Source organism: Dermacentor silvarum, chromosome 9 (assembly GCF_013339745.2).
Source record: "Dermacentor silvarum isolate Dsil-2018 chromosome 9, BIME_Dsil_1.4, whole genome shotgun sequence".
Lineage (NCBI taxonomy): Eukaryota > Metazoa > Arthropoda > Arachnida > Ixodida > Ixodidae > Dermacentor > Dermacentor silvarum.
This window is the reverse complement of record NC_051162.1, coordinates 122,149,030-122,175,464: the sequence shown is the minus strand read 5'-3', so window position 1 is coordinate 122,175,464 and position 26,435 is coordinate 122,149,030. Positions and strand designations below refer to the sequence as shown.

General features: G+C 46.9%; 1 protein-coding gene across 1 annotated transcript in view; it reads left to right on the top strand.

The window, feature by feature from the left end:
• Positions 1–295: 295 nt before the first annotated feature.
• Positions 296–26,435, top strand: part of LOC125939900 (uncharacterized) — a 38,019-nt gene continuing 11,879 nt past the window's right edge. The window contains exon 1 of the mRNA XM_049655423.1: positions 296–564. Within this exon, the coding sequence (XP_049511380.1) occupies positions 453–564 (112 nt within the window). The 5' untranslated portion in view covers positions 296–452. The remainder of the gene's footprint in view (positions 565–26,435) is intronic.

Here is a 26,435-nt window from a genome sequence, read left to right as displayed (position 1 = left end):
TTGTCCCTCATGTGGAGAATAGCTAGGTTAGATCACATGGCCTGGTGACTTGCCCGGTCACACTCTACAGTCGACAACTCGGCCAGGTGGGATGCGGCCCTCCGGCCGAGAGGCTTGGCCTTCCGGTCACTACGTGGGAGCAGCCCGCTGCGTGTTGACACACGCTCTGCATGACTTCAATAAAGTGTTTCATACCATACCATAGTACCATCGGGTGTTCCGCCAATCACCCGTAGTGGGTATCAGCCATACTTAGAGAAGAAAATACCAAACAGACTTTTGGGTGTCATGGCGCTCAGCCGTGCCGTTTACGACGGTGCTCTCGCAAACGAGAAGGGCGTCGACAGGCAGTGCGCCCACCGCAGGCCGTGACCTAGGAGGTGAAGCGAGCACCGCGACCGCGAAGCGACCGCCATGCGCGGAGCCCGACGTCAAGACATGGTAGCTTTCCTATGTCCTACCGAGGCCCGGCCCGTCGCCTCGTGAGCGGTCTCCTCCTGGCAGCCTCACTGCTCAGCCAGTGGCCGAGGCCTGCGTACTCGGCGGCACCGCAGGGCATTTCAAGTAAGCATAACGCTCCATTCCAAATCTCATGCTTGTCCGTGTCTGTGCTTCCGTTTTGACATCACTTAAGTGACGCTCTTGTATAATTTGAATCATGCGAAACCAACTAGCCCAATCTTTGACGTCACCGACTCTCGAAGTCTGTCCCATCGTTTGGTATATTGTTGTACTCCTTCATCTGTAGTAGAAAAAAAAGATACACGTCTATTTCCTAACTCACATGATAGCTGCTTAGATGGCCACACATGCACGGTAACTTCACACAGGCGAGCGCACAGCTACCTCGAATGACTCTCCCGTTCTGAATAACAGCCCACGTTTCTCCCAGACTACACAAATGCTGGCTGTGGCACAACTTAAAGGGCACTCCTACAGGAGATGCTGGTAATTTGATCACAATATAAAGGCGATGATTTTCCCAATGAAGAAGTAATCGGAGCTAGTTAAACTCAATGATAATAGCAGCCGCGCGGGTTTGGCTGTTCTGTGTTTTTTTTTATTTATTTATGCCTAAAGGTAGCACAGAGGTTAATAGCATTTACCAAGACAATATACAGAGCGTTTCTTTTTATGGGGAACGGGTTCTTTTAAAAAATCTGCCATATTTAGACCCCTGCCATTTTTGCGTATAGACTACCTACATTAGCAGCAAGAAAACTTTCAACAATAATTTTGCTTACTCAAAATATGCTAATTAACTTCCTAATTAGTAGCTTTATGGCACATTTCATAATTGTGAAGATGCCGAGAAGTAGTGAGCTGATGCTTGCCTAGCACAAATCCACTAACTAGCACTGCTTTTGAGACATGCGGCCTTAACAGATGCAACTTAACATTAGGTTTACCAGTCAACAGCCTGCCCTTTTCTCCTCCGGATAGTCTGGTCTCTCCATTTAATAATAAACTCCCTCCCTCTATATGTTAATCTGTCTCTGAACTAGCCGAAAGAACACAAGGCGATGGCCACTATAGCACCTGCATTTGACCGAAGCGCGTTAAAGTGCAACAAAGTACACGGACAAACCGAGTGAACATTCGCAGCCGTTTACAAATCAATACGTTGTTGTTGGCGTTTACATTCGTTGGCGTTGTTGTTGGCGCAGGCGTTTACAAATCAATATGTTGAATGACAGCCTCGGAGATCTCATCGTGCACCACAGGCGCCGCTAAATATCAGGGACTGTCATTGATGTTAGCGTACTTCTATGTGACCACTTCACTATTATGCAAAGCACGAGGTCACGGGATCACATTCCGGCCCCAGTGGTCGCTATTACATGGGGGCGAAATGAAAGAACGCCTGTGTACCGTACATTGGATGCACGTTAAAGATCCTCAGCTGGTAAAAATCTCCGGAGACCTCATCTGAGGCGTCCCTCATAATCATATTGCCCCAGAATTATTGTTTTTTTGTACTTAGTGTGACTACTGGATTCGAACGCGTGTCCTCTATAGACTGCTTCAACGTTCTTCAAGTTATACTTGACGAAAAAAGCACGAGAAAGAAAAGCACCATGTAGCGCCGGGGAAGCTGTACGCTCGTCAGCTATTGTTATCGGTAATTAATTGGCAGCTGCATATAGAATAAACATCCATAACCCAATTTACACCGCTATAGAATAAGTATCGGTAATACTCTTGACACCGGTACATAGTATTGTATGTGATCTTCGCCTGCATATACATACGAAACGTTGCCAATGATGGCTTCTGCGAACTGCTTGCGTGTCGCACATACGCAGAGTGCACGCATGTGCGTGCCAAAGTCAATGCTTGCATTCACTATGACGCTTCTACCTTGGACCCATTACTAGACCTTGGCTACTGATCCAAGCAGTCCTGGTGAATAAATTCTACGATTTATGTGTAATAAATGTGAAGTTAGATAAAAGCATTCAGTTCACTGTTAAAGGGATCAAAGACTTAGTCTTCATTCATACGTAGCTCCAAGAACTCGGAAATCGGCGGTTAATGTGAGGCATTGCGTTAGTTTAAAAAATTGTTTGGGATGCCTTACTGTCTATACGGATTAGTAACCGGTGCTGGTATTTTAACTAGTGGGCGTCCCATGTAACACTGGATCATGCAAAAGTGCTCGTCAGTTGTGTCTTTGTGGATATTCTTTCCTCTGCTTAGCGTGTTCTGAAAAAAAAGGTCACAGTTTCGCCCTAAGGGCGAAGCAATGAATGCGATAGCAACACAGCAATGTCATACGAAGTAAGGTGAGCGGCTTTGGGAGAAATATGAATTGTAGTAACCATGAGCTGATTAAGTAAGCAGGTGTGCTGCGGCGTAAGTAGACCGACATGAAGAGAGACTCGCGATGACCACGAGAAGGCGCGTGTGAAACGGTGGTGTTGATGAGAAGCGCTTCCCGTGGGCATCGCGTGCGAAGGGACACACCTGTAGCGCTGCACTGCCGATCCGGGCAGCATTGCATGTGTAGCGTGCGTTGGAAAATGTGGCCCTACTATTACTAACTGAATGAACAAGCGTGGTGTGAGCGCGCACACACAAACACGAATAGATCACACTGAATGACTGCAGACTGTCAAAACGCTGGCAGCAAGCGCATATACGCCGCAGCGGGCGAATGTACGTGCGGTCTATCGCTTCAACGGAAACTGAGCGGCGAATGCACAGCGCATAAAGGTCAGAGCCGTGTGGAGATAAGAGACGGTGCGGGGAGCGACGAGCGCGGTTGTTGGCAGAGTAGAAGTGCGCCCCCCCCCCCCCCCCCCCCCGCTCCCGCTCCCTCCGGCGCTGGCTTCCCGCTTCCTTGCTTGCGCGTGGGAGATTGAGTGCGTTCGCTTTCCGTGATAGCGCGCGTCCCCGCACGCTTCCGCTCGGGCATATGGCGCGCGGCACAGATTTTATCTATACGGAACCTCCCGGCGACGCCGACGGCAGAAATCCGGTTGAAGTGTCCATATAGTTGCTATCGCAATAAAAAAGCTATTTCGGCAGGACATTACGGCAGGGCACCATGGCAGGACAGTATATCCTGAGATAAATTGCACAGTGCACAAACATCCTCGTGCGATTAATTATATAAATTACCAGACTTTGCCCGCAAAAAGCCCAATATGATTATGATCCACGTCATAGGGGCGGACTCTGGGTTAATATTTTTTATTTCATTTTTATGATCTGGGGTTCGGTAAAGCTCACTTACCCGCCGCGGTGGCTCAGTGGCTAAGGCGCGGCGCTGCTGAGCCCGAGGTCGCGGGATCGAATCCCGGCCGCGGCGGCCACATTTCGATGGAGGCGAAATGCAAAAACGCCCGTGTGCTGGCGTTGTAGCGCACGTTAAAGAACCCCAGGTGGTCAAAATTAATCCGGAGCCCTCCACTATGGCGCGCATCATCATCAGAACTTGTTTTGGCACGTAAAACCCCAGAAGGAAAGTTCACTCATTTGTACATACACGGATGTTTTTGCATTCCCCCCCCCCCCCTCCATTTAAATGCGGACGCCGTTTCCGGGGTCGAACCTACAACCTCGAATTCGGCAGCGCAATGCCATCGCCTCTAAGCGACGACGGCGCGTCACATCCTCCTTCGTTAGCCCTGTACCGTCTTGCAAGGTGGATAATGTTAACATATCAAGGGAGCACAACATGACACCTGTTACGCAAAGGAAACAAGATTTTTATATGCAGGATGCAAACAAGCATTACTCACAGCAACCTCTAAGTCAGATCGAGACCAGTTTGGGCGTGTTGGTACACGTTGAAAGAGTAATTGTGCAAGGAAGATCCAACGGCAGATGAGGCGACGCGTACGAATGCCAACTTTCGAGAAATGTCTGTTGGGAAAACAAATCGGGGATTTGTATACGCATGGATGATCAGGCAGTGTGCATTTCACACAGCCATGGCTTGACCAAGCATATAAAATCGGTTTGAGGAAACGTAAGATTTTTTTCTTTTTAAATGATATTCGACCGATGGTCAGCAGACGCATCCCGTGCCCACCTTGCAAATCATTTCGGCTACAATGATAGTATCTCTTAATACCCTGTCTTGGACCATTCTTCGACATTACGTAACCTTCTTCAAACTAGGGCTGACCGTCCTTTGATTTGGGCACCTAACAGCTTCGCTCCCTGAAGCGATCGTTGAAGCATTTACCGGACTATACCCGATGTAGTGTTTGCCGATGCTCAAAGTGATGCAATATGCGACATTCTCGACACAATCGACAGCACAACTGAATTTGCGCTTCTAATAACAAGCCCTTTGGGACATCGTTTTTTTTTAGGCATGACGATTTCTTGCACAGGCTGACAAGCTTGTCAAGGATGACCCACCGTGGCGTACTGGTTTTGGCATTGCGCTGCTAAGCCTGAGGGCGTGGGATCTGATCCCGGGAGCGGCGTCCGCGTATAGAACGGGGGCGAAAGATGAAAACGCATGAGTACCGTACACCGGGTGCATGCTAAAGAAACCCAGGTCGGGCAAAATGATGTCGGAGTCACCCACTTCAGCGTGCCTCATAACAATATCGTGGGTTTGGCACGTAAAACGTCTGAATATATTTATGAATAAAAAAATTGTGATCAGGATAAATAAAACGAACGAAACTTGAGCTCATGCTCCTGTCTTTTTTTTTTTTTTAGAATTAGGGGAAACCTGGAGATTGCACTGAAATACGCCTACCTTACGTGTCTCATCGGGTTGCTCTTTCGTGTGGCAGTTACTTTCGAAGCAAACATGTCGCCTCAGCAACCTGCGCATAAATAGAATGCCAACCTTTCGACAAGCGAACCGATCGCGAGCCAAAGCTCGTCATCCATGAAATGGGCATGGGCTGTGTTTCAACGCGGCAGTTCGAAAGCTCAGCCAAACGATGCTCTATTTTCGCAAGTCTCGAATGCGATGAGTGGAAGGAAAGCAAATGCTTGTTAGATCAAGTGTTATAACGCCAGCAGGCCTGCTTCTCGCTGAAATGAAATGTAACATCCAGAAGTCTGATTTTCCCCGAAAAGGGCACCTCTTAAGCTTAGTTCGATTCTCAAAGGTATTGCATATGGTTCACGCTTTTCGGTCGTTCTTTCTGCTCCTAAGAAGCTAGTCAGCTTATGCGAGAAAGGTATGCCGAAAAAACTGATGTCGAAAGGATTCTTTTAAGCACAAATCCTGGTATATAGATGTATATCGTATCCATCTGAGCTGCGGCAATTGCTACATCGAGCAGTGCGCTCGATGCCTGCATAATTGCTTCAGAAAGCACCGCGCTAATCGCGCTAATGGAAGGACGGTGTTCTTGCTGCTCACTGCAACATCCGTGTATGCCAGCCACAGCTTTAAAAAGCTTGCGCCATATCCAAAATATACACAGGTTAGTGTGTAAGAAAGGTAACCGGGGGCGAAATGATTGACCCACTGGACACGTGATGCGTCAGCTTGCCATGGGGTTATCGAAAAAAGAACTGACGCTATTTCGGGCCGATCTTAAACGCCTTGTAAAACCATGGATGAGGGCCATGTACACATCCTGTCATGTACATATATATATATATATATTCCCCGTGCTGATTCCCAATTAACATTTATCGAAAGATAGCGCTCGTGGGCGTCTCCTCTTCTGTAGTTATCTCGTTCTTGCGATTTTAGTATTCTTTCGTAACTTTATTCGTTCGCGGAACACCAAAGACGAAAGTGTTTTCAACAGTTAATCCCATCGCTTTCAGCGAGAGGGATCGAAAGTTCACGTTTGCGCGGCATATCGGAAGACGCAGCTTCCCAGGGTTTTGCCGCAATACCCTCGAGAATCGCCGCTGTATCTCAAGATTACGCTCAACGCTTTTCGGAAACTACTTCTTGGGTAACTCGGCGAGCTTGGAATAGATTGCAGCTCCCGTTAAGGATTTCTTTATCGCCGTGTTTGTTTAAGGCCCATACTAACTATACCCTTGCCAAAACCAAGCACTAAGATTTGCAAGATATGAGTTCTCCAAATGGTTTCTTTCAAGACGGCCACGTGGACCCTGTAGTGCGCAGCGCAAAGAAATGTATTACGTGTGAAGCAGTTCCAGTGATTTAAGAAGGATTGTGCAACCCGTCAAGTGTGTTTTGTATGCCTGTTCTCGTGCCGATCGCAATTGATTCTAAGCTCACTGCGAACGCAGGCCCGTGCAATTCGTTTTGGTAGACACACAGTAGCACTCGTGCTCGGCATAATAGAGACCGGCGTAGACATCCCCGCCATACAAAACAAGCAACATCCGTACCTCCTTGAATTCCTGCCTTGTTTTCGTTCCTCTCTCTCTATCGTATATATATATATATATATATATATATATATATATATATATATATATAGTGAGTTCATGGGGTTCGGCAAAGAACTCTTTGTCGATACCACACTGGCTGGCGATGCATGTATAGACAAACGCCTTTAGTCCCTTGTCAATGAGAATTGAATCGCAAAACTGCGCGTGTGTATCTTCGTAATGCGGATTTAAATTTTGTATATATATATATATATATATATATATATATATATATATATATACAGCTCAGATATTGTTCCTGTGCCTATATTTTTTATCAAGAGAATGCGCCGAGAAAACAAACACAAACAGTCTGTTGGCAATACTAGGGAAGGAGATTTGAAATCAAATAACGGCCGGCGCATGCAAACTAGTATCCACGTGTTCTGCATTACAGTGAAGCAGTGACATAAACCTATTTCTGCTCGACGCGTGCCTCTGTCCACAATAGAACGGCATTTCATGCCCCCGTTGTCTTAAATCGTTTATTTTCTGTCTTTTCTTTTTCTCGAATATATTTCGACAAGAAGTACGCGGATGTCGTAATTGCAGTACAAACCGCGAGAACTAGGCAGCTAATTAAACAGATTCACAAAGGATTCTGTTCAATAATTTACTTTAGCGCACAGCTGGACATAGCGAAATTGGAGCCGATCAGCAGCCGAGTCAATTGTGCTAAAAAGAAATCGTTAAACTACCTCTGCATTTTAGATACATACAGGGCGTTTCACTTAACTTGTGTCAAACAATAAAGATATGCAAATGCTACGTAGCTAGACAGAACCAAGGTAATGTTGTTTGCCGGCGCTTGGAGATACTCAGACTATTTTAGCATTCCGCAAAAGAAGACACTTTTCATGTGATTATAATAACTGACAAGTTGATTAATTCAGTAAGACTATCTAATTAGGCGGAATGAAAAAATAACTTGAGTATCTTCAAGCGACGGCAAACAACATTACCTTCGTTCTGTCCACCTACGTAGCTTTTGCATATTTTTAATGTTTGGTTCAAGTTAAGGAAACCCGTTTTATACGTTTTAATAGAGCTCGCGGAAAAGGCAAATGTCACTGTATTAAGCATGAAATGCTTTTAGCTCCCGTTGTCGGCGACCTTCAAGTGACCTTGAGCCAAAAGCCAGAGCCGTTATCCGGGCACTCAAAACGAGAACATGCCGGCAAGTTGGGAGACCAAAACGAGAACATTCGGGCAACCAGACAAAACTTAAGAAAATGCGGTCTCTGGTCCCCAACCCTTTGTACTGGACCGCATTCCATGCGGTAGTTACTCTACAAACAAGTCACAAAAAATATTAATTCCAAATTCTTCCTAATGTTTGTTCACGATATCACTGATGCTGTAAATTCTAATACGCCGAAGGTTTATTTGTATTTTCCAATAGCGACTTTCAAAAGGCAGATACAGGGCACCATGTACTTGATTGTCATCTTTTGCCACTGAGGCAGGGTTGCCTGTGCTCTCTTCAACGCCAGCGGTCCGTGAGTTCCGCGACGCGGGTTTCGCACTGGCTCGAGAGATGACGCTACGCTGCGTGACCAAGCAGGCCGCGTCAAGCGCGCTGCGGATGGCTGTTTGGCCGATACGAGACTTGCAATGAGGTTCTGTCTGTGATAGTATACTACTGCGTCCACATGGACCAGTGCGCAGTAAGGCGTGGTGCGGTGTGGTGTGGTGGGGTGTGCCGTTGCGAACATGCACTACACCCATTTTTATATCGTGGCTAATATCATCTCCAACCAATCTGCTTTGCTGGTAGCCATTTCATGCTTACATCTACTCTCGATTACGAGAGAGCCAGCATTTCTTTTTTTTACATTCGGAATGAATGGTTGAAAGGACGCTTTATTCCAAAGCCATGAGCTAGCACTCGGAAAATGATGATGCGAAGCAATGGTGATGGTTATGCAGGGATGATGAAGATTACATCCATAATATAACTGCTGACAAAGCGGCCAGCTTGAGGCCGCAAATTAGGCTATCGTGGAGTGCAGATGGAAGGGCTTGAGGTGGGATACATGCACGATGTCTGTACCGTGGCAGGTTCGGTCGGTAAAAACAGCCGTAATGCGGTAGTTAACCGGAGAGGTACGCATTATGATTTTGTAGGGGCCGATGTAGAGAGATTAAAGTTTTTCACATAAACGAGGCATTTGCACAAGGTCCCAAGGCAGCACGTTGTCGCCAAAGTTGATGAAAACGACGCATTGGGTGGCATCAAAACGACTCTTACGATCTACTTGGCTTGTATCAGTGTTTATGGGATCACGTTGGCGACATTGGGCATGACGGGGCACAAACTGATCGCAAATGAATAGTGAAATGTTGATAGGACCAGAAAAAAAAAGAAACATCTATAGGCTGGATGTCGGCCGCCGACCAGGAAAAATGAAGAGTATCCAGTAGTAGTATTTGCCAGGGGTTGTATTTATTTGCAGTATTCTGCAAAATACATAAGTATATAAATCAATAAAAAATATGCACATGCAACTCACATCTAGGAAACTGTGTTCTTCTTTCTTCTTTCTGGGGTTTTACGCGCCAAAACCAGTTCTGATTATAAGGCACGCCGTAGTGGAGGGCTCCGGATTAATTTTGACCACCCGGGGTTCTTTAACGTGCACTACAACGCAAGCACACGGGCGTTTTTGCATTTCGCCTCCATCGAAATGCGGCCACCGCGGTGGGGTTCGATCCCGCGATCTCGTGCTCAGCAGCGCAACGCCTTAGGTAACTGAGCCACCGCGGCGGGTTTGGAACCTATGTGAAACGAAAATTTCATGAAGCGGTTAATGAAACACTAAGTTTGCCCATTTCATTCCTGCCTCTTTGGCGTAATGGAAACTGGCGCGCATGCGCATGTGCTCTCATGCTTCCGTGCTTCACATTACGTCATCTTGGAGAGCTAATCGGCCTTGGCAGCATAGAAGTGGGCGTATGACTGCGGCCTAATTTCTCCATTGAATAATAAGCATAGTGTCAAGAAGGAAACGTTAAAGTACCTAGTGAAAACGAAGCTGTCAGTTTCAGTGTATAGATGATTACACCATGCAGGTGGCCATAAAATTGTTCTCAAAACGGTTTAAAGAACACCTGCCAAAGTATCTGCAAATACTTTTAACGCGATAGCGCTAAGGGCACCGTGTCGCAGAAAATCCGGCGTCGGCGTAAGCGCCGGCGCCGTTGGCGGAAATAATCACACCGAGCCACATCGTCCCGAACCACCCTGACCGGGAAGGCCATACGCGGGGCGCAAGGCGTTAGTGAACAAAAATTGAATTTCTCAAAGTAAAATCAGTCAGAAAATCGTAAAGTATGATTTAAGCACAACCTACAGTCAGGATAGTGTCGAATTGTAATTTGAATATACGAGAAAAAAAGCTTGATAAGCATCCAGGGATCTTTGAATGCTATCGCGTTCCACTTGTAAAGGCGAAGCTTAAGCGTCCTCCAAATTTGTTTTCTTGCATTTGCGCACAGAAACGTTATCTGTGAACCAATGCTTCCAACAAAAAACTCGGTGCTCGAATGACCCATTGAGGGAAATCCAGCTCCACTGACGTGAAACCGGGGGGGGGGGGGGGGGCGAAGCATGCAGTGATGCACCGCGAATGGGCTCATACTGCCTTACGCAATGACTCATAACCCCGTGAACGCGGCCTCCCCATTTTTTGCAACCAACATAGCAAACATTATTGCTCACCACACCTTATGGCATAAGATTCCGTGCTGTAGAAAATGAGCACGCTGTACCCCATGATGTCATTATGCTAACGCTTAGGCACAGTGTTTTGGTGCACGAGCGTGGCGGTGCGTAATGCAGATGTGGATGCCAGACCCGCTAAGCAACACTTTACTGGAAGTGCTTTTAGAGACATATTCAAATGCCAGAAGGAGAAACCAAAATGGTTGCTTTTGTTGAAGGACCTTGTTAACCTAAATCCCTGTTCGAACTATCCAGCAAGAGCTGTGCTGGAATCTCAACAATTTATGTGATAAATATATCTATTGATATTGATATTTATGTGATAATATGTCTATTTCATTTGTAGCAAGAAGGGAATAAAGAAAAAAATTACTCCATCTTCCCGTAGGAAAGCCTTGAGTAGTATGCGAAGCAGCCATGCGGTCGACTCAAGGTAGTTTTATCAGCTCTATAAACTTGGACATGCAGCCGCACCGGCAACACGCAGAACTGTTGTCGACGCCGTCGGCGTTTTGCCCGCGTTCGCACCGAACGCGCGCGGCGTTGGTGACGGTTGCCGGTGCCTCTGGGGCGCCGACCGTCGCGTCGCTAACCTAAGCTGCTTCACATTATCGCGCGCGGAGCCGCAGCTGTTGCCATTCGTTGCGCAATCCGGAGAGGAGAGGAGCGTCGCAGAGTAGAGGAGGAATGCCTAGAGGAGATGAGACAAGAAGAGGAGAGGAGGGCGAGGAGGGAGGAGAAGATATGAGACAAGGAGAGGAGAGGTGGCGGAGGAGGATGCGCATGCGCAGTAGGGGTGTGGACGCCGCACGGCGGAGGGAGGGAGAGAGAGAGAGAGAGAGAGAGCGACATAGCCCCGAGCATAAGATGCTTCGCATCTAAAAGAAGCGATTGTGGCCTAATGGTTACAGCATGGAGCTACTGTGCTGGCGGAGCGATGTTTGATCGCCTCCCCCCAACCCCTTCATCAGACACGCAATTCAATTCTTTTAGGGGCGAAGCTCCTTAGGGCGTGGGTCTGTCCTTCCTCCGATGTAGTATGTAGCCACTTGTAGTTTTATGAAGTGGTCACTAGATGGCGTTCCGGTTCCACTTCCACTTCCGGTTCCACTTCCGGTTCCGATTCCACTTCCGGTTCCGGTTCCACTTTGCGCGCGTTCGGTGCGAACGCGGGCAAAACGCCGACGGCGTCGACAACAGTTCTGCGCGTTGCTGGTCCTGCTGCATGTCCACGTTTATATAGCTGAGAAAACTACCTTGAGTCGACCCCATGGCTGCTTCGCATACTACTCAGGGTTCCCCTACGGGAAGATGGTGTAATTTTTTTGTAAGTATGAGTTATTTAGGCAGACAGCAGCAGTACCTAGCAGCCACGGTCGGAAAAGATCGGAAGGGTTTGCCAAGGAAGCTTCGCTTAAACTACATTACCTGGATATATGCATGTGGGATAACTGATACATCCAAGACAGTGAAGCTGTACTATGAGCCTGTTCTCGCACACTACCAAAGTACTAGGCGTCTGCCTGCTGACTCAATACTATAGCTCGAACGCAAGGTTTGAAAAATGTCGCAGTTTCACCCGAAAGGTGAAGCACCAATTGCGATTGCAAATTAGTAGAGAGCTATACGGAGTAAGGATGATAGTAGTTTTATCAGCTGTATAAACTTGGACATGCAGCAGCACCAGCAACGCGCAGAAATGTTGTCGACGCCGTCGGCGTTTTGCCCGAGGTCGCACCGAACGCGCGCGGCGCGGCGTTGGTGACTGTTGCCGGTGCCTCTACAGAGGTGGCTCGGAGGTTTTCGACGACATCAGAACGGGACACTAGTCGAGCAGCGTCGGAAGTCTTTACCACCTTCTCGCCTCGCAACGTTTTATTGCGATAGCAATTATATGGACACTCCAAAGCAGATTTCTGCCGTCGGCGTCGCCGTCGCCGTTGCCGTCGCCGTCACCGTCGCCGTCGCCGTGAGGTTCCGTATGACGTCAATGGAGATGAAATCGTCGCCGCGCGCCGCCGAACGCTGTATGTGCGAGTGAAAGGGCGCGAGGGACGCGCGCTTTCACGGGGAGTGAACGCACGGCAGAGAACAAACGCGCGTTCTGTGCCGTGCTCCCTTAAGGGCTGCAGAAGTAGGCGTCTCTTTCCTCCTTTACAATCACCATATATGTAGAGCAAACGCGCCTTCTTCTCACGCACGAAAGGCAGTGGGGGGGGGGGGGGGGGGGAGGGTAGGGAGGAGATGTTTAGCTGCGGCACCAAGTACCTATTTATATCAGAGGCTCCGGCAACAGTCACCAACGCCTCACGCATTTTGTGCGAACGTGGGCAAAACGCCGACGGCGTCGACAACAGTTCTGCGTGTTGCCGGTGCTGCTGCATGTCCAAGTTTATACAGCTGATAAAGCTACTATCATTACTCCGTATAGCGTCTCTACAAATTTGCTATCGCAATTGATGCTTCGCCTTTCAGGTGAAACTGCGACAACTTTTTTTATATAAACACGCATTTGGTGCCGCAGCTAAACGTCGCCTCCCCTCCCTCCCTCCCGTCCCCCCACGGCCTTTCGCGCAACGGAACAAGTCGCGTTTGCTCTCCGCCGTGCGTTCGCTCCCCGTGAAAGCGCACGTCCCTCGCGCATATGCATCATATGGCGCGCGGCGAAGAGTGCATCTCCGTTGTACTCTATACGGAACCTCATGGCGACGGCGACAGCGGCGACGACGCCGACGGCAGACCTACAGCGCGCGTGCGAAGGGACACACTTGTAGCGCTGCACTGCCGATCCGGGCAGCATTACATGTGTAGCGTGCGTTGGAAAATGTGGCCCGACTATTACTAGCTGAATGAACAAGCGTGGTGTGAGCGCGCACAAACAAACATGAATAGATCACACTGAATGACTGCAGACAACGACTGTCAAAACGCTGGCAGCAAGCCCATACGCCGCAGCGGCGAAGGTACGTGCGGTCTATCGCTTCAACGGAAACTGAGCGGCGAATGCACGGCGCATAAAGGTCAGATCCGTGTGGAGATAAGAGACGGTGCCGGCGAGCGACGAGCGCGGTTGTTGGCAGAGTAGAAGTGCGCCCCCCCCCCCCCCGCGCTCCCTCCGGCGCTGGCTTCCCGCTTCCTTGCTTGCGCGTGGGTGATTGAGTGCGTTCGCTCTCCGTGATAGCGCGCGTCCCCGCACGCTTCCGCTCGGGCATACGGCGCGCGGCGAAGATTTTATCTACAGGGAACCTCACGGCGACGGCGACGGCGGCGACGACGGCGACGGCAGAAATCCGGTTGAAGTGTCCATATAATTGCTATCACAATAAATAATATATATATATATGTAGATCCCACGCACTGTTGAATCGATGTAAGCGAAGCTTTGTATGCTGTTTGCTTTGATTGATGATAATTATTCTGCTTGTCGCTTCCGGGCCGGCATTTTGTAGCGATGCCTTATGACTTATTCTATACTTTAGTCTTTATCATCCACCGCTCACGGCCGGCTGATACCGTTTATAACGCCATCGGACCGTCGCTCTGACCAATGACAAAGTGCGGTAAGCGCGAAAAGGCATTAGCACCGGAAAGGCGTCGCTACAAAATACCGGCCCTGGTCGTGGTTCTCACGACGCTCGTCGTCTTTCGTGGCCGCCACTCTTCATTGCCTCGCTTCACGTCTTCGAGCCAGCATACATTCGCGGTCTGCACCACGCTTCGCTGCGTAGACGCTCCTGTCCCGCGCGACGATTCTTTCGGGCCTGGGTGTACAAGGACATTAAGGCACCTCCACCAGATTTCACGTAGTAGTGACAGTGAAGAAAACAGTCGTAAAGTTGTGTATGCCGAAACTGATTCTTTATTGTGCGAGCCTGTGCCCACAAAAGCAAGCTACACTCGAAGCAGAACGATAGCGGGGAACACAGCCGGCGATCGTCGAATTCTGATCTGTGGCGAAACGCGTCAGCTTTTATACATGAGTCATCGAAGGTTCCAGATTAATCCCTGGTGCCCGTGTCATGCGTGTCTTCCAGAAAGTACTAGACAATTCGCGTCGCTCATACAATCAGATTACATAAGCGTCCATGACAACAGACAACAGACAACAGATAGAAGCAGATATAATGTTCGAGAAACTTCCGATACATGATGGAGGCAAAAGGCGTAGCGCATCAGAAACAGGACACAAGAGGAAGAACACAGACAACACACACGTTTGGCGCTAAACGTGTGTGCGAAACGTGTGTGTTGTCTGTGTTCTTCCTCTTGTGTCCTGTGTCTGATGCGCTACGCCTTTTGCCTCCATCGTGTGATATCAACAAGCCCAACGTGCAACGTTAGTCAAATTCCGATACATGCGGGCGCGTCCTGTGCCTCGCGATAACGTTTAACATTTGTGAGCCGGTGAAAAGCGATAACGGGTGAAAGATAAATATGTACACCTGTCAATCAGTAGCGCACGCAGGATCTCTGCCAGGAGGGGGGGAGCTTATTTTTATGGCGGTGGGGGGGAGCAAGCACATTGCATAATATGCAATTTTCTTCTTTCTTTAGCCAGAGGAATCCAACAGCAAATAACATACCCAATAACTATAATAATATAATGACACCAAGGATAACGGCGATGTTTATTTCTTCAGCGATTTACTCAAATTGAAGAGTGAATGAAGAAATACAAGCCAGTGATAGAGTGTTTTTGTTAATCAGGATAATTCAACCTCAAGCCACCTCCTGAATTGTAATGACAGTGTGAACAGAGCACTGAAAGTACAAGCTCGACTGGTGGGGCAGGTCGCGTGGGGGGGTTCACTCGGCCTCAGGGGGGGGGGTACAGCACCCGAACACTCCCCCCCCCCCCTCCGTAGGTGTGCCACTGCTGTCAATATAAGCTGCTGTATCGTCGCCTGCGTGGGGGCAGTAAGCCACGACAGCGATCGTACACTATTGGAGCACCATGATGCCAGTCTAACACTTTCACCATTCCGCCCTACATTCTCCTAGCTGACCTCCAATGTGGTGCAAGTAGAACGCGGTGCAAGTAAAACAGTAATTACCGATTACTGATTAAAGAAACGAGCACATATGTTCTTGTCTATTCGAATGAGGTGCACTCAGGGTGAGGTTTATTTTGTGATCGTTGGTGATTACGTTTGAAAGTAAATCTGGGGGCTCCTACACACGTTTGGTTGCATTAGCATTTCATATCAACCCCGCTGTAGCGCACTGGCCTTTGGCAAGCGAGATTTGTTCCAGAACTCCCCTAACAGGTTCAGTGTGAACAGCTCTGTTTAATGGTGGATTTCGACGCACGTTCCTTTATATACAGACCACCGGCCACTCAGGATGAGTAGCTGTCGCATTCTACTGATAATCGTGATTTTAGCAGTTTGATTACCCTCAACAGCTATCGATACAAAAAGCAAGAAATGCGACGAGTCCCATTTCTAATTGTAGTGGCATGATCCACTTTATTTTCTCTAACGTTGGAATCCATGACCATCCTGACTGCATGTAATGGATCAAACTGGCTTATACTTTGAGAAACGCGCAGAATGTTTCGCTAATTCGATGCTCTTCTAACTGGAAAATAATCGCAAATGAATTAGACAAATGCGAGTGATGTTTTGTCTACGTCTTTGTCTTTTGTCTAATTATTCGCGAATAGTTTTTCGGTCAACATGCCAGGCCAACTAGCCCATCGGTTCACTAGTCCTTCTAAATCTTTCGCGCCACAGAAAACGCACAAACGAACAGTCTAGCAGCCATTCTGTTCCAAGTATGGCTGGCATCTCGTGTCACCGAGAGATCGCGCAGTTCCGCCCGCACGAATTCCAACTACTTCATTCGCTCCAAAAAAAAAAAAACATAATAGTTACCACACAGTCAAGGACATCGCGGGAGCTTCCTCCTAACCTAATGGCCAATTGACTACAAAGTATATTACAGCGCCACTACACACTTCGTCGAGAACCCCCATTTTCCATGCCTCGATAGCTCTCGTGCGCTTGGCTTCTTCATATGCGAGTCAATCGACAGTTTTAGCTTAATCTGTTTTCGTCATTGAGTGCAAAGTCTGGCTAATATATATGCTCTCCCGGTTTGTACATTTTTTGCACCTCGTCGTCGGAAGCGCATTAGTGGAGCTGTGCAATGCATCGAACAAGGCAATGTTCAGTGAGATCAAAGGAAATGTTCGCAGTCAGCTGCTGCTAACCATAACGTGTACCTATTAAATTAGACTCGGTTGGACGTGAAAATTTTGCAAATGTAATGACCTCGATAATGGGCAGCGAGCATTCGTCGCGAGTCGCGATGATATAGGAATGCCTGTCTAATCGACGTTAAACCATTAGTGAAGCACACTTTCAGTCAGCCTCTAGAGTCTGTAAAGGAGTACGTTTATCTAGGTCGATTACTCACAGGGGACCCTGATCATGAGAAAGAAATTTACAGAAGAATAAAATTTGGTTGGAGTGCATACGGCAGGCATTGCCAAATCCTGACTGGGAGCTAACCACTGTCGTTGAAAAGAAGTACAATCATTGCATTCTAACGGTGCTAACATATGGGCCAGAAACTTAGAGGTTAACAAAGAACCTCGAGAACAAGCTAAGGACCGCACAAAGAGCGATGCAACGAAAAATGTTAGGCCTAACATTAAGAGACAGGAAGAGAGCAGTGTGGATCAGAGAACAAACGGGGATAGCCAATATTCTAGTAGACATTAAGCGGAAGAAATGGAGCTGGGCAGGCTATGTAATGCGTAGGATAGATAACCGGTGGACCATTAGAGTTACGGAATAGGATACCAAGAGAAGGGAAGCGCAGTCGAGGACGGCAGAAAATTAGGTGGGGTGATGAAGTTAGGAAATTTGCACGCGCAAGTTGGAATCAGCTTGCGCAAGACAGGGGTAATTAGAGATCACAGGGAGAGGCCTTCGTCCTGCAGTGGACATAAATATAGGCTGGTAATGATGATGATGACTTAGGCTTCACGTGCTTAACTTTACAAGCGCAAAGTAAATTACGCGTACACAACCCAGCGGTCCTGTATTGTTTTGGCGCTGAACATCCGTTATCACACTAGACAGGACAATCCATTAGAGAGAGAAAGATTAACTTTATTGTCCAGAATGGCTCATTTTCGCAGCTATCATCGCTGGTAACATATCCCCCGCCGCGGTAGCTAAGTGATAATGCCATGCTGAGGACGAGGGGTCGATTCTGGCTTAGGCGGCCGCATTTTGATGAGGGCGCAATGCAAGAGTTGTGCAGGTACAACATTCCTATCGGCATCTTTGTGAAGCAAAGCTTAAGTGAAACGGTTAACTAAATCCTGTACAACTATAGCGGTGGTGCGTATACAGCTGTGTCCCCGTTCATCTATTGCGGCGCGCAATCTTTGTGGTGGGTTAGTTTACCCACCACAACGGTCACAACATTAATATCACGCAGTTTTTGTGTTGATGCACAAAACCACTCACAAGCCATGCTGAAATATTAATACGAAATCGGGTGGATGCACCATGCGACACGTCTATGTGCACCGTAAAAAGTATTTTCTTAAAAAACAAATTGTCTGGTAGCTGCCTTGATAGAGAAATTTCTGTAAAGCTGTTCTTCATTTTGGGTTTTTCTGTTATTTAACAAGTATTTTCTGTTTTACTTTAACAGAAATTTTGTGTTTGGAGACAGTCATCTATTTTGTATTACAGAAAAAGTTGTTAAATTGAGTTTTAAAATTTTCTGCTATTTTAGAATTCTCGGTTTCATTTTACAAAAAATATATGTGTGAAAAGAATTATCCATGTTGAGCCACCGAAAAAGGTGTGTTTATATTTTCTGTTATTTCACTTTTTCTGTTCCGCTGTACAGAAATTTCATGTGTAAACACAATTTTCGATCGTGTTGAATACTGAGCGCACCAGGAATGTCGCAGAAGCAAAATTTTCGCCGTGAACTTCTGTTTGAATTTTCCATCGTGAGTCACAGAAACATTACAAAATAACAAATATCCCCTAAACATGGCGTACATTTCAAGATGAATATTACGCCATGTGTTAAAAGCTGAAAAAATATAACTGTAGCGCAGAAGACAAAGGCCACAAGTAGCGATCGTGTGTGTCTCCGTTTTTCTGACTTAGATTTTTTGCGCGGCTGTTTAATATGGTCCGCACTTTTTCTATCAGTGGCTGCAAGAAGGAAACAGTAACTTACTACATTGTAGAAGAAAACTTTTTTTTTCATTTTACAGCAAAAGATTCTTTGACAGATAAATATGAAAGCAGGAATATTAATAGACCTGCTGGTGCGCATTAGTTCGTAAAACAAGCAACATCAGTTTTCCTCCTGTTGTTATAACAGCTTAAGCCTCATTTTCCCAAGCAATAGATAAGCTTGCGCTTGCCATGGATCCCACGTGTGCGTAAAGAAGGAAGAAAAGAAAAAAAAAACACATGACATTTCAACGCAAGATAAGCGAAGTAAATAAATACGCACAGCATTGTGTTTAATAGGCACTGACAGCCAACATACTGAACTCTCCCGACCCCTGTCAGTCAAATGTTCTTGATTGTTGACCGCATGCATTCATGCACAATTTCGCGACACACAATAGCATCATGCTAGCTGTGCAGTGTGTATTATGTCCCAGTGTCCAGATATTGTGAAGGGTAGATTGAAGAGATGTGCGTATTTTTGAGATGCAAATACAATCGAATGCTTTTTTGATGTAAAACAAAACTGTTGCGGGAAGTCAAATATCGATTTAAGTGTATCATCTCTGACTGGCAAAATGGTAAAACTGTTCTTACCTAAGACTTGTTTAATCCAGCTTCACTTTAACGCTTGTTCTTTTTTCTACAAACCACGGAACCATATAATTTATGAAGCCACGCACGACAAAGAGACGGTGAGAACTCTGTGGCAAGTGATGCTACAAAGACCCAGGCTACGGTTGGCTTCGTACGAAAAAAAAAAAAAAAGTGGGGGCAGCTTCACACCAGTGGTGCGAAGACTGGGCAAACAGCGACGCTGGCGACCCTACCTAGCTTCATCTCGGTTAAGTTTTTGCGAGGTTATGCTTCGAGACTCGGCCACCTTTTGCGCAAGATCACCCCGGAATCGACAGACCAAGCAACAACGAACCTTCGGTCATTAAAGTATGTGGAAGCTTCTGAACGCTTCTGGACGCTCAAACACTTTTCCTCGGTTTCGCGGGCTCGTAACTCTGGATTGTTGTCCGTGCATGATGTCCCTACTATCATGCACCAAGATTTTGAAACAAAAGAGCAATTGCGTTACCCGAAGAAAACCTAGTGCATATTGTTTCCAGTACAGTGAAGTTCCCCAGTAATTTTTTCCTTACTGATATTTATTTAGGTAATTGTAATTTTTTATCTAACTTGAGAAGCGCTGTCTTAATTATCAAAGTGGTAATGAGAAAATTGCAGAGCAACATTTTCTTTAATCGAAGTCTTTCTTTGGAGACTTCTGATTGATTTGGGGTTCGTAGAATCTGCACGGATATGCGTCACTTTCCTCTCGTGAAACTAGGCTGTTTGAAATTTTGTAAAGCATGTAGGACAACAAAGACATTGAAAAATAGAGTTTGCAACTAATAAAGACGCACCAGGTCAGCGTTCAACTATGTGCGGAGCAGCAATAATGCGTAATTAGTGCAGGAAGGCAGAAATAAAACGCAAACATGCACGCACGTTCAATCTGCGTGGGCCTTTTAACCAGATCTCAAGTGTAACTTTACTAAATAAAAAATTTCGGCCGATCCCGGAGATCACGTCTAAAATGTATGCCGCTCCAGGAGGTAGCGCAGTCTAAGCAACAAACTATGTGGCACACTAATGCGCCTAAGAATACCTCGTATTTATTTAATGTCAATCGCTGTTGACTAGCCTTTGCTGTCATTTTTTTTTTTTTTGCTTTTTTCTGTAAACGTATTGAGCACCCTAATTCAAAATTTTACTCACTTAGGGGGCAGAAATAAAGTTTCTCTCATATATGCCACAAATTTCCTTATAATTGCTTCAAAGTTTGTCTAATGAGAGCGTGCATTTATGCGTTTCCCGTGTATGTGAATTGGAAAATTCGAGTTGAACCCATAGTAAAGCTTGGCATTGTAATTCTCGATATAAAAAGACAGCGTTTCTCGCTTGGACAAAACGGAACACACTCGCCTTCCACTAGGCTGCACTCTTTACTCTAAAGCCGTCTATAGGTCGCTTGATCGGGCCGGATAATTGGCTGCTATTGTGCTAGCGTCCTCTGGCGAGAATTGCGCGTAAAATTGTGGCGTCGGGCTGAAGAAAGGCTCTCGCTGGAAATTATAATAACCGAGAAAACGTATCTACAGAAAGCGCGTCTCCGTAAGTCTGGTCAGCGGGTGCCGTTGCTGCACCTTTTTGTCTTATCTGTCAACTCATTTCAAATCCGCAAGTTTAATATGTTAAACCAAGTGGCGCTCAACGTTCTCCAGACAAAAGGTAAGAAAAACGGCAATTTCGACGGTGCCGTAATGGGCAAAATTCAAACGCAGCCGACGTAAGCCGGCGGAAAATTTTATAATTGGATTGACAAACACGTGGAGTCGAAACTAAAAAAAAACAATAAAAATGATTCCCGCTCAGATAAAAAAAAATAAAAGGGACGCTCATACCGGTGGAGAAATGAAGGTTTCCTAGGGTTTTCTTTATTTTTCTTCTTTTCTTGTGATGGCATAATCTGGTGTGCCGACACCATTCTAATTTATTGCGGCATATATTCCTCAACAACGAAATCAATTTCCCTTTGACACTGAATATTACCTTCCACAAAAACTTTTTAAATCTATAATTAAAGAACGCCTATTGGAACAAACGGAATGAGATATTTATTTTGTCGATAGATTTTGTATTTATTTTTTACCTTTGGGATGTTTTTCTCTTACACACTTGTTGGCAGCTTTGTGATATTCTTTCTGTGTTTTAAGACTGACATTTTTGTGTTTGTAAAAAATTATGTATCTTTATACCACTCATACGATAAGTTGTGTATGTGATTTAGTTATTCTTGTACAAATTTCATGCATGCTCTTACTGCGGAATGCTTTTTGCAAGACTTGAGAAATTCATTGCGAATTTGTTGTGAAGTGCTTGTGCACAATGCCACTGTTCCACGGGTGACCAGGACCTTGTCAGGCTCTTGCCTTTTGTCTTGGCGCCCTCTTTCCGTTGAAAAGAAAATGAACTTTCACTTTCCAAAAACTTTCACTTTCATTTAACAAGAATGGCTGGGTACCGAGCTGTGGGACGAAGAAAGAAACACGATAGGCGTAACGTGAAAACCAGGAGACAGCGGTGCCTAATACAGAGCCAATGAAGGTAGCCGTTATTGACATTGATGAAGAAATTAAGTTGGGCAGGCCGCGACGAGCCCTTTCAAGGCGCCGCGAACGTGCTCGGGAAAGGGCTCGTCATCGGCGTGATGTCTCTAGCGTGAGGGCTTCCGAAGCCAGGGGAAACGTCAGCGAAGAGCCGCGGACGCCGAGTTGAGGGAGCGCGCGATGTTCAGGCCCAACGTCAGCGAAGAGCCGCCGACCCTGAGTTGCGGGAACGTGATGCTGAGGCCAAAACGTCAGCGTTGTCTAGCCCTCCAGGAACCCGACAACGGTGGTGCACGCCTCGACAAAGCTAGCACCGACTTCCCCGGTGCGACGGCCATGTTTCAACGCGATTTTCTCAACCGGAACTTCGGAGCCAGCTGCAGTGCGTGTGACCGGTTGTGGTTCGAGTACAACGTGGTACTCGTCAGTGCAATTTGTTCGGAGGAGAATTGTACTGAGAAGAAACACACGACAAGCTTAGCTTACCCCCATTTCCTCGACAGGGGAGGGGCTGCTGATTGTGTGTGTGCGTGTGCGTGTGCGTGCGTGCGTGCGTGCGTGCGTGCGTGTGTGCACTGTTTTTCTTGTGCATTGTTTTACCGAGTGCACCAGCACCAAGACCATCGACCGGTCGACATCATAGTTCCTGGTTCCATAGTTACTCAGTTCCTTGGCACTTTAATAAACTCTATTTATTTATTTATTTATTATTGCGATAGCAATTGTGCGGAGACTCCACGTGTCTTTCTTCCGTTGGCGTCGCCGTGAGGTTCCGTTGCACTCCGGACTGCCCGGGCGCGCGCACACGCCGGCCCGGGCCACTGCATCTTGAAAGTCATCTGCGACGGGGACAGAGTTCGCCGCGCGCTGTGTTTTCGCGGCTTAGTTCGCGTTGATGCGAGACGCAGCGTGGTCAATTCACTCGCTGCTGCAACAGCGCTTCCTCACTCCAGCGTTTTTTACGGCGAGTTTTCCGCGATCGATAGAGATGTGTTCATGCTTGCTTCTGCGCGCGTGACACCATGCTTGCTAATTTAGTTAGTAAGCGAACATTTCCAAGTTAATATGGCTGATAAAGGTACTATCCTTATTTATTATAGCTGACCACTAACTTGCTATCGCAATCGATGCTTCGCCATTCGGGATAAACTGCACCTTTTCATCATCATCATCATCATCATCATCATTGGAAACGGGCCTGTCCGTAGACCGACCCGTTTCTTTGTATTGCTTTTGGATGTGTAATATAAACTATTATTAATAATAATATTATCATCATTATTATCTGCTTCGCAAGATGGCGCCTAGTACGGACGTTTGTATTCTGCGCTCCCAGGCTTTTTACGGGAAACAGCACTTTCATAGCTGTATTTCCTGCGAAAAACGTGCACACGAGAAGTGTATTGCGTGGCCCCGATGAGGAGGACCTTGAGCTTCTGAAGTCTGGTGAGAAAGCTTTCACGTGTAAGCCTGTGTCAGAACGCCGACCACGCCGACATTCCAGCGACTAGGCTTAGCGATGCCAACACGGCCGCTGCTTCCCCATCGGCGACCCCTCCACTGGGCCTCGCTCTCGTCGGGACCGGTTTTGAGGCGGTCGGTGACTTGGCTGCTCTCCGTGGCTTTCTCCTTCAGGCGCTCGAGCCTCGAGGGAATATCCTGCCTGAACGATGAGGTGGCGCGGCTGCGGAATGACAACGAGCGTCTGCGCAGGGAAAACGCGGTGGCATCCGCTGAGCAGGCTGAGGTTATATATAGGTGCGCTACGGGTCGAGGTGCGTTCCCTGCGTGATGCGCTTGGCAAGCCGTCTGCGCCCATTTCTCCGGCTGTGCTGCCGCTCCACCCCTCCAAGAAAACCTATGCTGCAACCGTCTGGACTGATTCGCCGAGGACTGCCGCCATTGACCCGCTCTCCAAGACAACACGGAGTGATCGTCGGCCTGCCTGTTTTGGAGCGGGGTAGGGCAAGGGAATATCTGTGGCGAAACGCGGCCCGCGACCCAAATCCATTTCTGTGTCCAGGCTCTCTTATAATGCCACGTCTGCTGATTTGACTGCGCACCTCTCAAACGTCGGAGCACCGCCGACTCCTTGCAAACGCCTCAAGACGAGGCAAGATTCATATGCCTTGTTTCTCGTCTGCGTTGATGAAGCCGTCGATGATGAAGCATTCAAGCGCATGAACGACCCGTCGATGTGGCCAATGGGATGCCTGTTTAAGCCGTCCCGTGGGGTGCTACACGACGGCATGCGTCATGCTTCCGAGAAAACCCCAAAAGATCAAAGTGGCGTGCAATCTGGACATTTTCCACCAAAACTTTTGTGGACTTCGCACGTGAATTTTTCGCCTATGTCATTTCGTGGTCTTTTCCTATTTTGGTTATTTCCAAAACTGGACTCTGCAGCGAAATTTCCTCTTCAGATTTTTTTCCACCACCTTGCAACGTCTTCCGCAGTGACAGGGCCTTCAGTGATCGCGTACTTATTGCTGTTGACAGTTCACCGAGATGTGTAAGACGCAACGGCATAGAAAGTGTTCAGGAATCGATTTGGCTTGAAGTCCGCTTATTGCGCTGAGGAAAATTGTGAATCGGAACTTTCTTTGTACCACCAAATAATTCCGTTTGTCTTGTTTCACGAGGTCATCTCTTCTTTTGAAAATGTGTTATCCTCCCATAGCAAGCACAGAGTAACCCTTTTTGGTGATTTTAACACACCAGCAATTGATTGGAAAACGCTTACACATTCTCATTATAATCATTACATAGAGAACAAATGCAGCCTGTTATGCTTTCTGTCCTTCTGTTCTCGTCAGCAGCACAACTTGATCGCCAATTCCTGTGGCAATGTTTTAGACCTTTGCCTCTCGATTGTTCGGGTTATAGATGTCTCCCGTTCTGAAATTTCCCTTGTCCGTCCCGATAAGTTTCAACCCTCAATTAAGATAACCGCCTCTGTGTCAGCCTTGAGGCAGAGCTCCTCCACTGGCAATAATGAATATTCTCGCTTTGCTTTCAAGCGGGGTTATTATGTTGGCTTGTACGATTTCTTGTCCGCCACCGACTGGTCACTGGTCACAGATAAAACCAATGTCGATGACCAAATAGATTAGTTTACTAAGCTTGTTTTGAGCAGTATGCGCAAATACATGCCTCAGTATAGTCCTAAACACTCTAAATACCCCCACTGGTTCTCATCTGAACTTATCACTGGCCTAAAGTATAAAGATAGCACGCACCGTAAATCCAAAAGTCATGTGCTTAATATAAAGTGGAGAGAGGAATTCCGCTTTTTTTTCGAACTCTCTGCAAACGCTTCTATAAGCGGGATCATGACTCATATATTGCATTCTTGGAGAAGAGCGCCTCCGACCGGCCGGCGGAATTCTGGAAGTATATCCGCAAGCGCTCTAGTAATTGCGGATAGTCTTTTAGCCTGCTCGACTCTAGTGGAGTAGAAGTCCAAGCAGTCGCAGATTGTTTCGCTGCCCGTTTCTCTTCCTCATATAAACCTTCAGCTTTCAACGCTGGTGTCAGTCAGCAGCACACAACGGCTCCTGCATCTAGTCCTGTGTTGTTTGATGAAAAGCTGATCAGCGAATGCCTTAAGCGCTTGAAGCCTTCCCTATCCTGCGGCCCTGATGGCATCCGCTCCGCAATTTTAAAAGCTTACGGCAGTGTAATTGCCCCCGTATTGACCTCTATATTTAATAACTTTCTGAATACTTCCACTTTCCCTCGCATGTGGAAAACTGCTTATGTTTTTCCTGCGGTTACGTCTGGAAGTAATACCGAAGTCTCGAATTATCGCCCAATTTCTCTTCTCTGCGCCACGTCTAAGATTTTTAGGCTTGCTCTTCACAACATATTGTCTTTTATGTGAAGAACGCATTGATCTCGAATCAGCATGGATTCCTCACCAGCCGCTCCACTATCACAAATCTCACAAGTTTCATGGGCCAGATTTCCTCGCCGGTACCCCAAAGGTCGACACCATTTATTGTGACCTCAGCAAAGCTTTTGATGTAGTCAGCCACTCACTGCTTCTGATCAAGCTTACATATTTGGTGTTGAATCGTCAATTGTAAATCTTTAGCGGAGTTATCTTATTGATAGATCATGTTATGTTAACGTCATTGGCCAAACGACTTCTTACGTGGCCACTATATAGCGGCGTCACTCAGGGGACCTCTCCTTCTTAAATTTTTATTAATGACGCTTTTTTCTGCCATTCGGCACTCTTCATTCCTTCTATATGCCGATGACATCTAGATTTTTAAGGCAATTCACATTTTTGGTGACTGTCGCATCCTGCAGTCTGACCTGCTTTCGTTTTCTAAATGGTGCGCAGATAATAACATAACCTTGCTGCTGTTAAGACCTAAGTCATGACTTTCACCGGCAAAACAGCAAGCATTTCTTTTTCTTATTCGGTAGATTCTGTACCATTGTGTAGGGTCCGCGAGATCAATGATCTCGGTGTACTTTTTGATA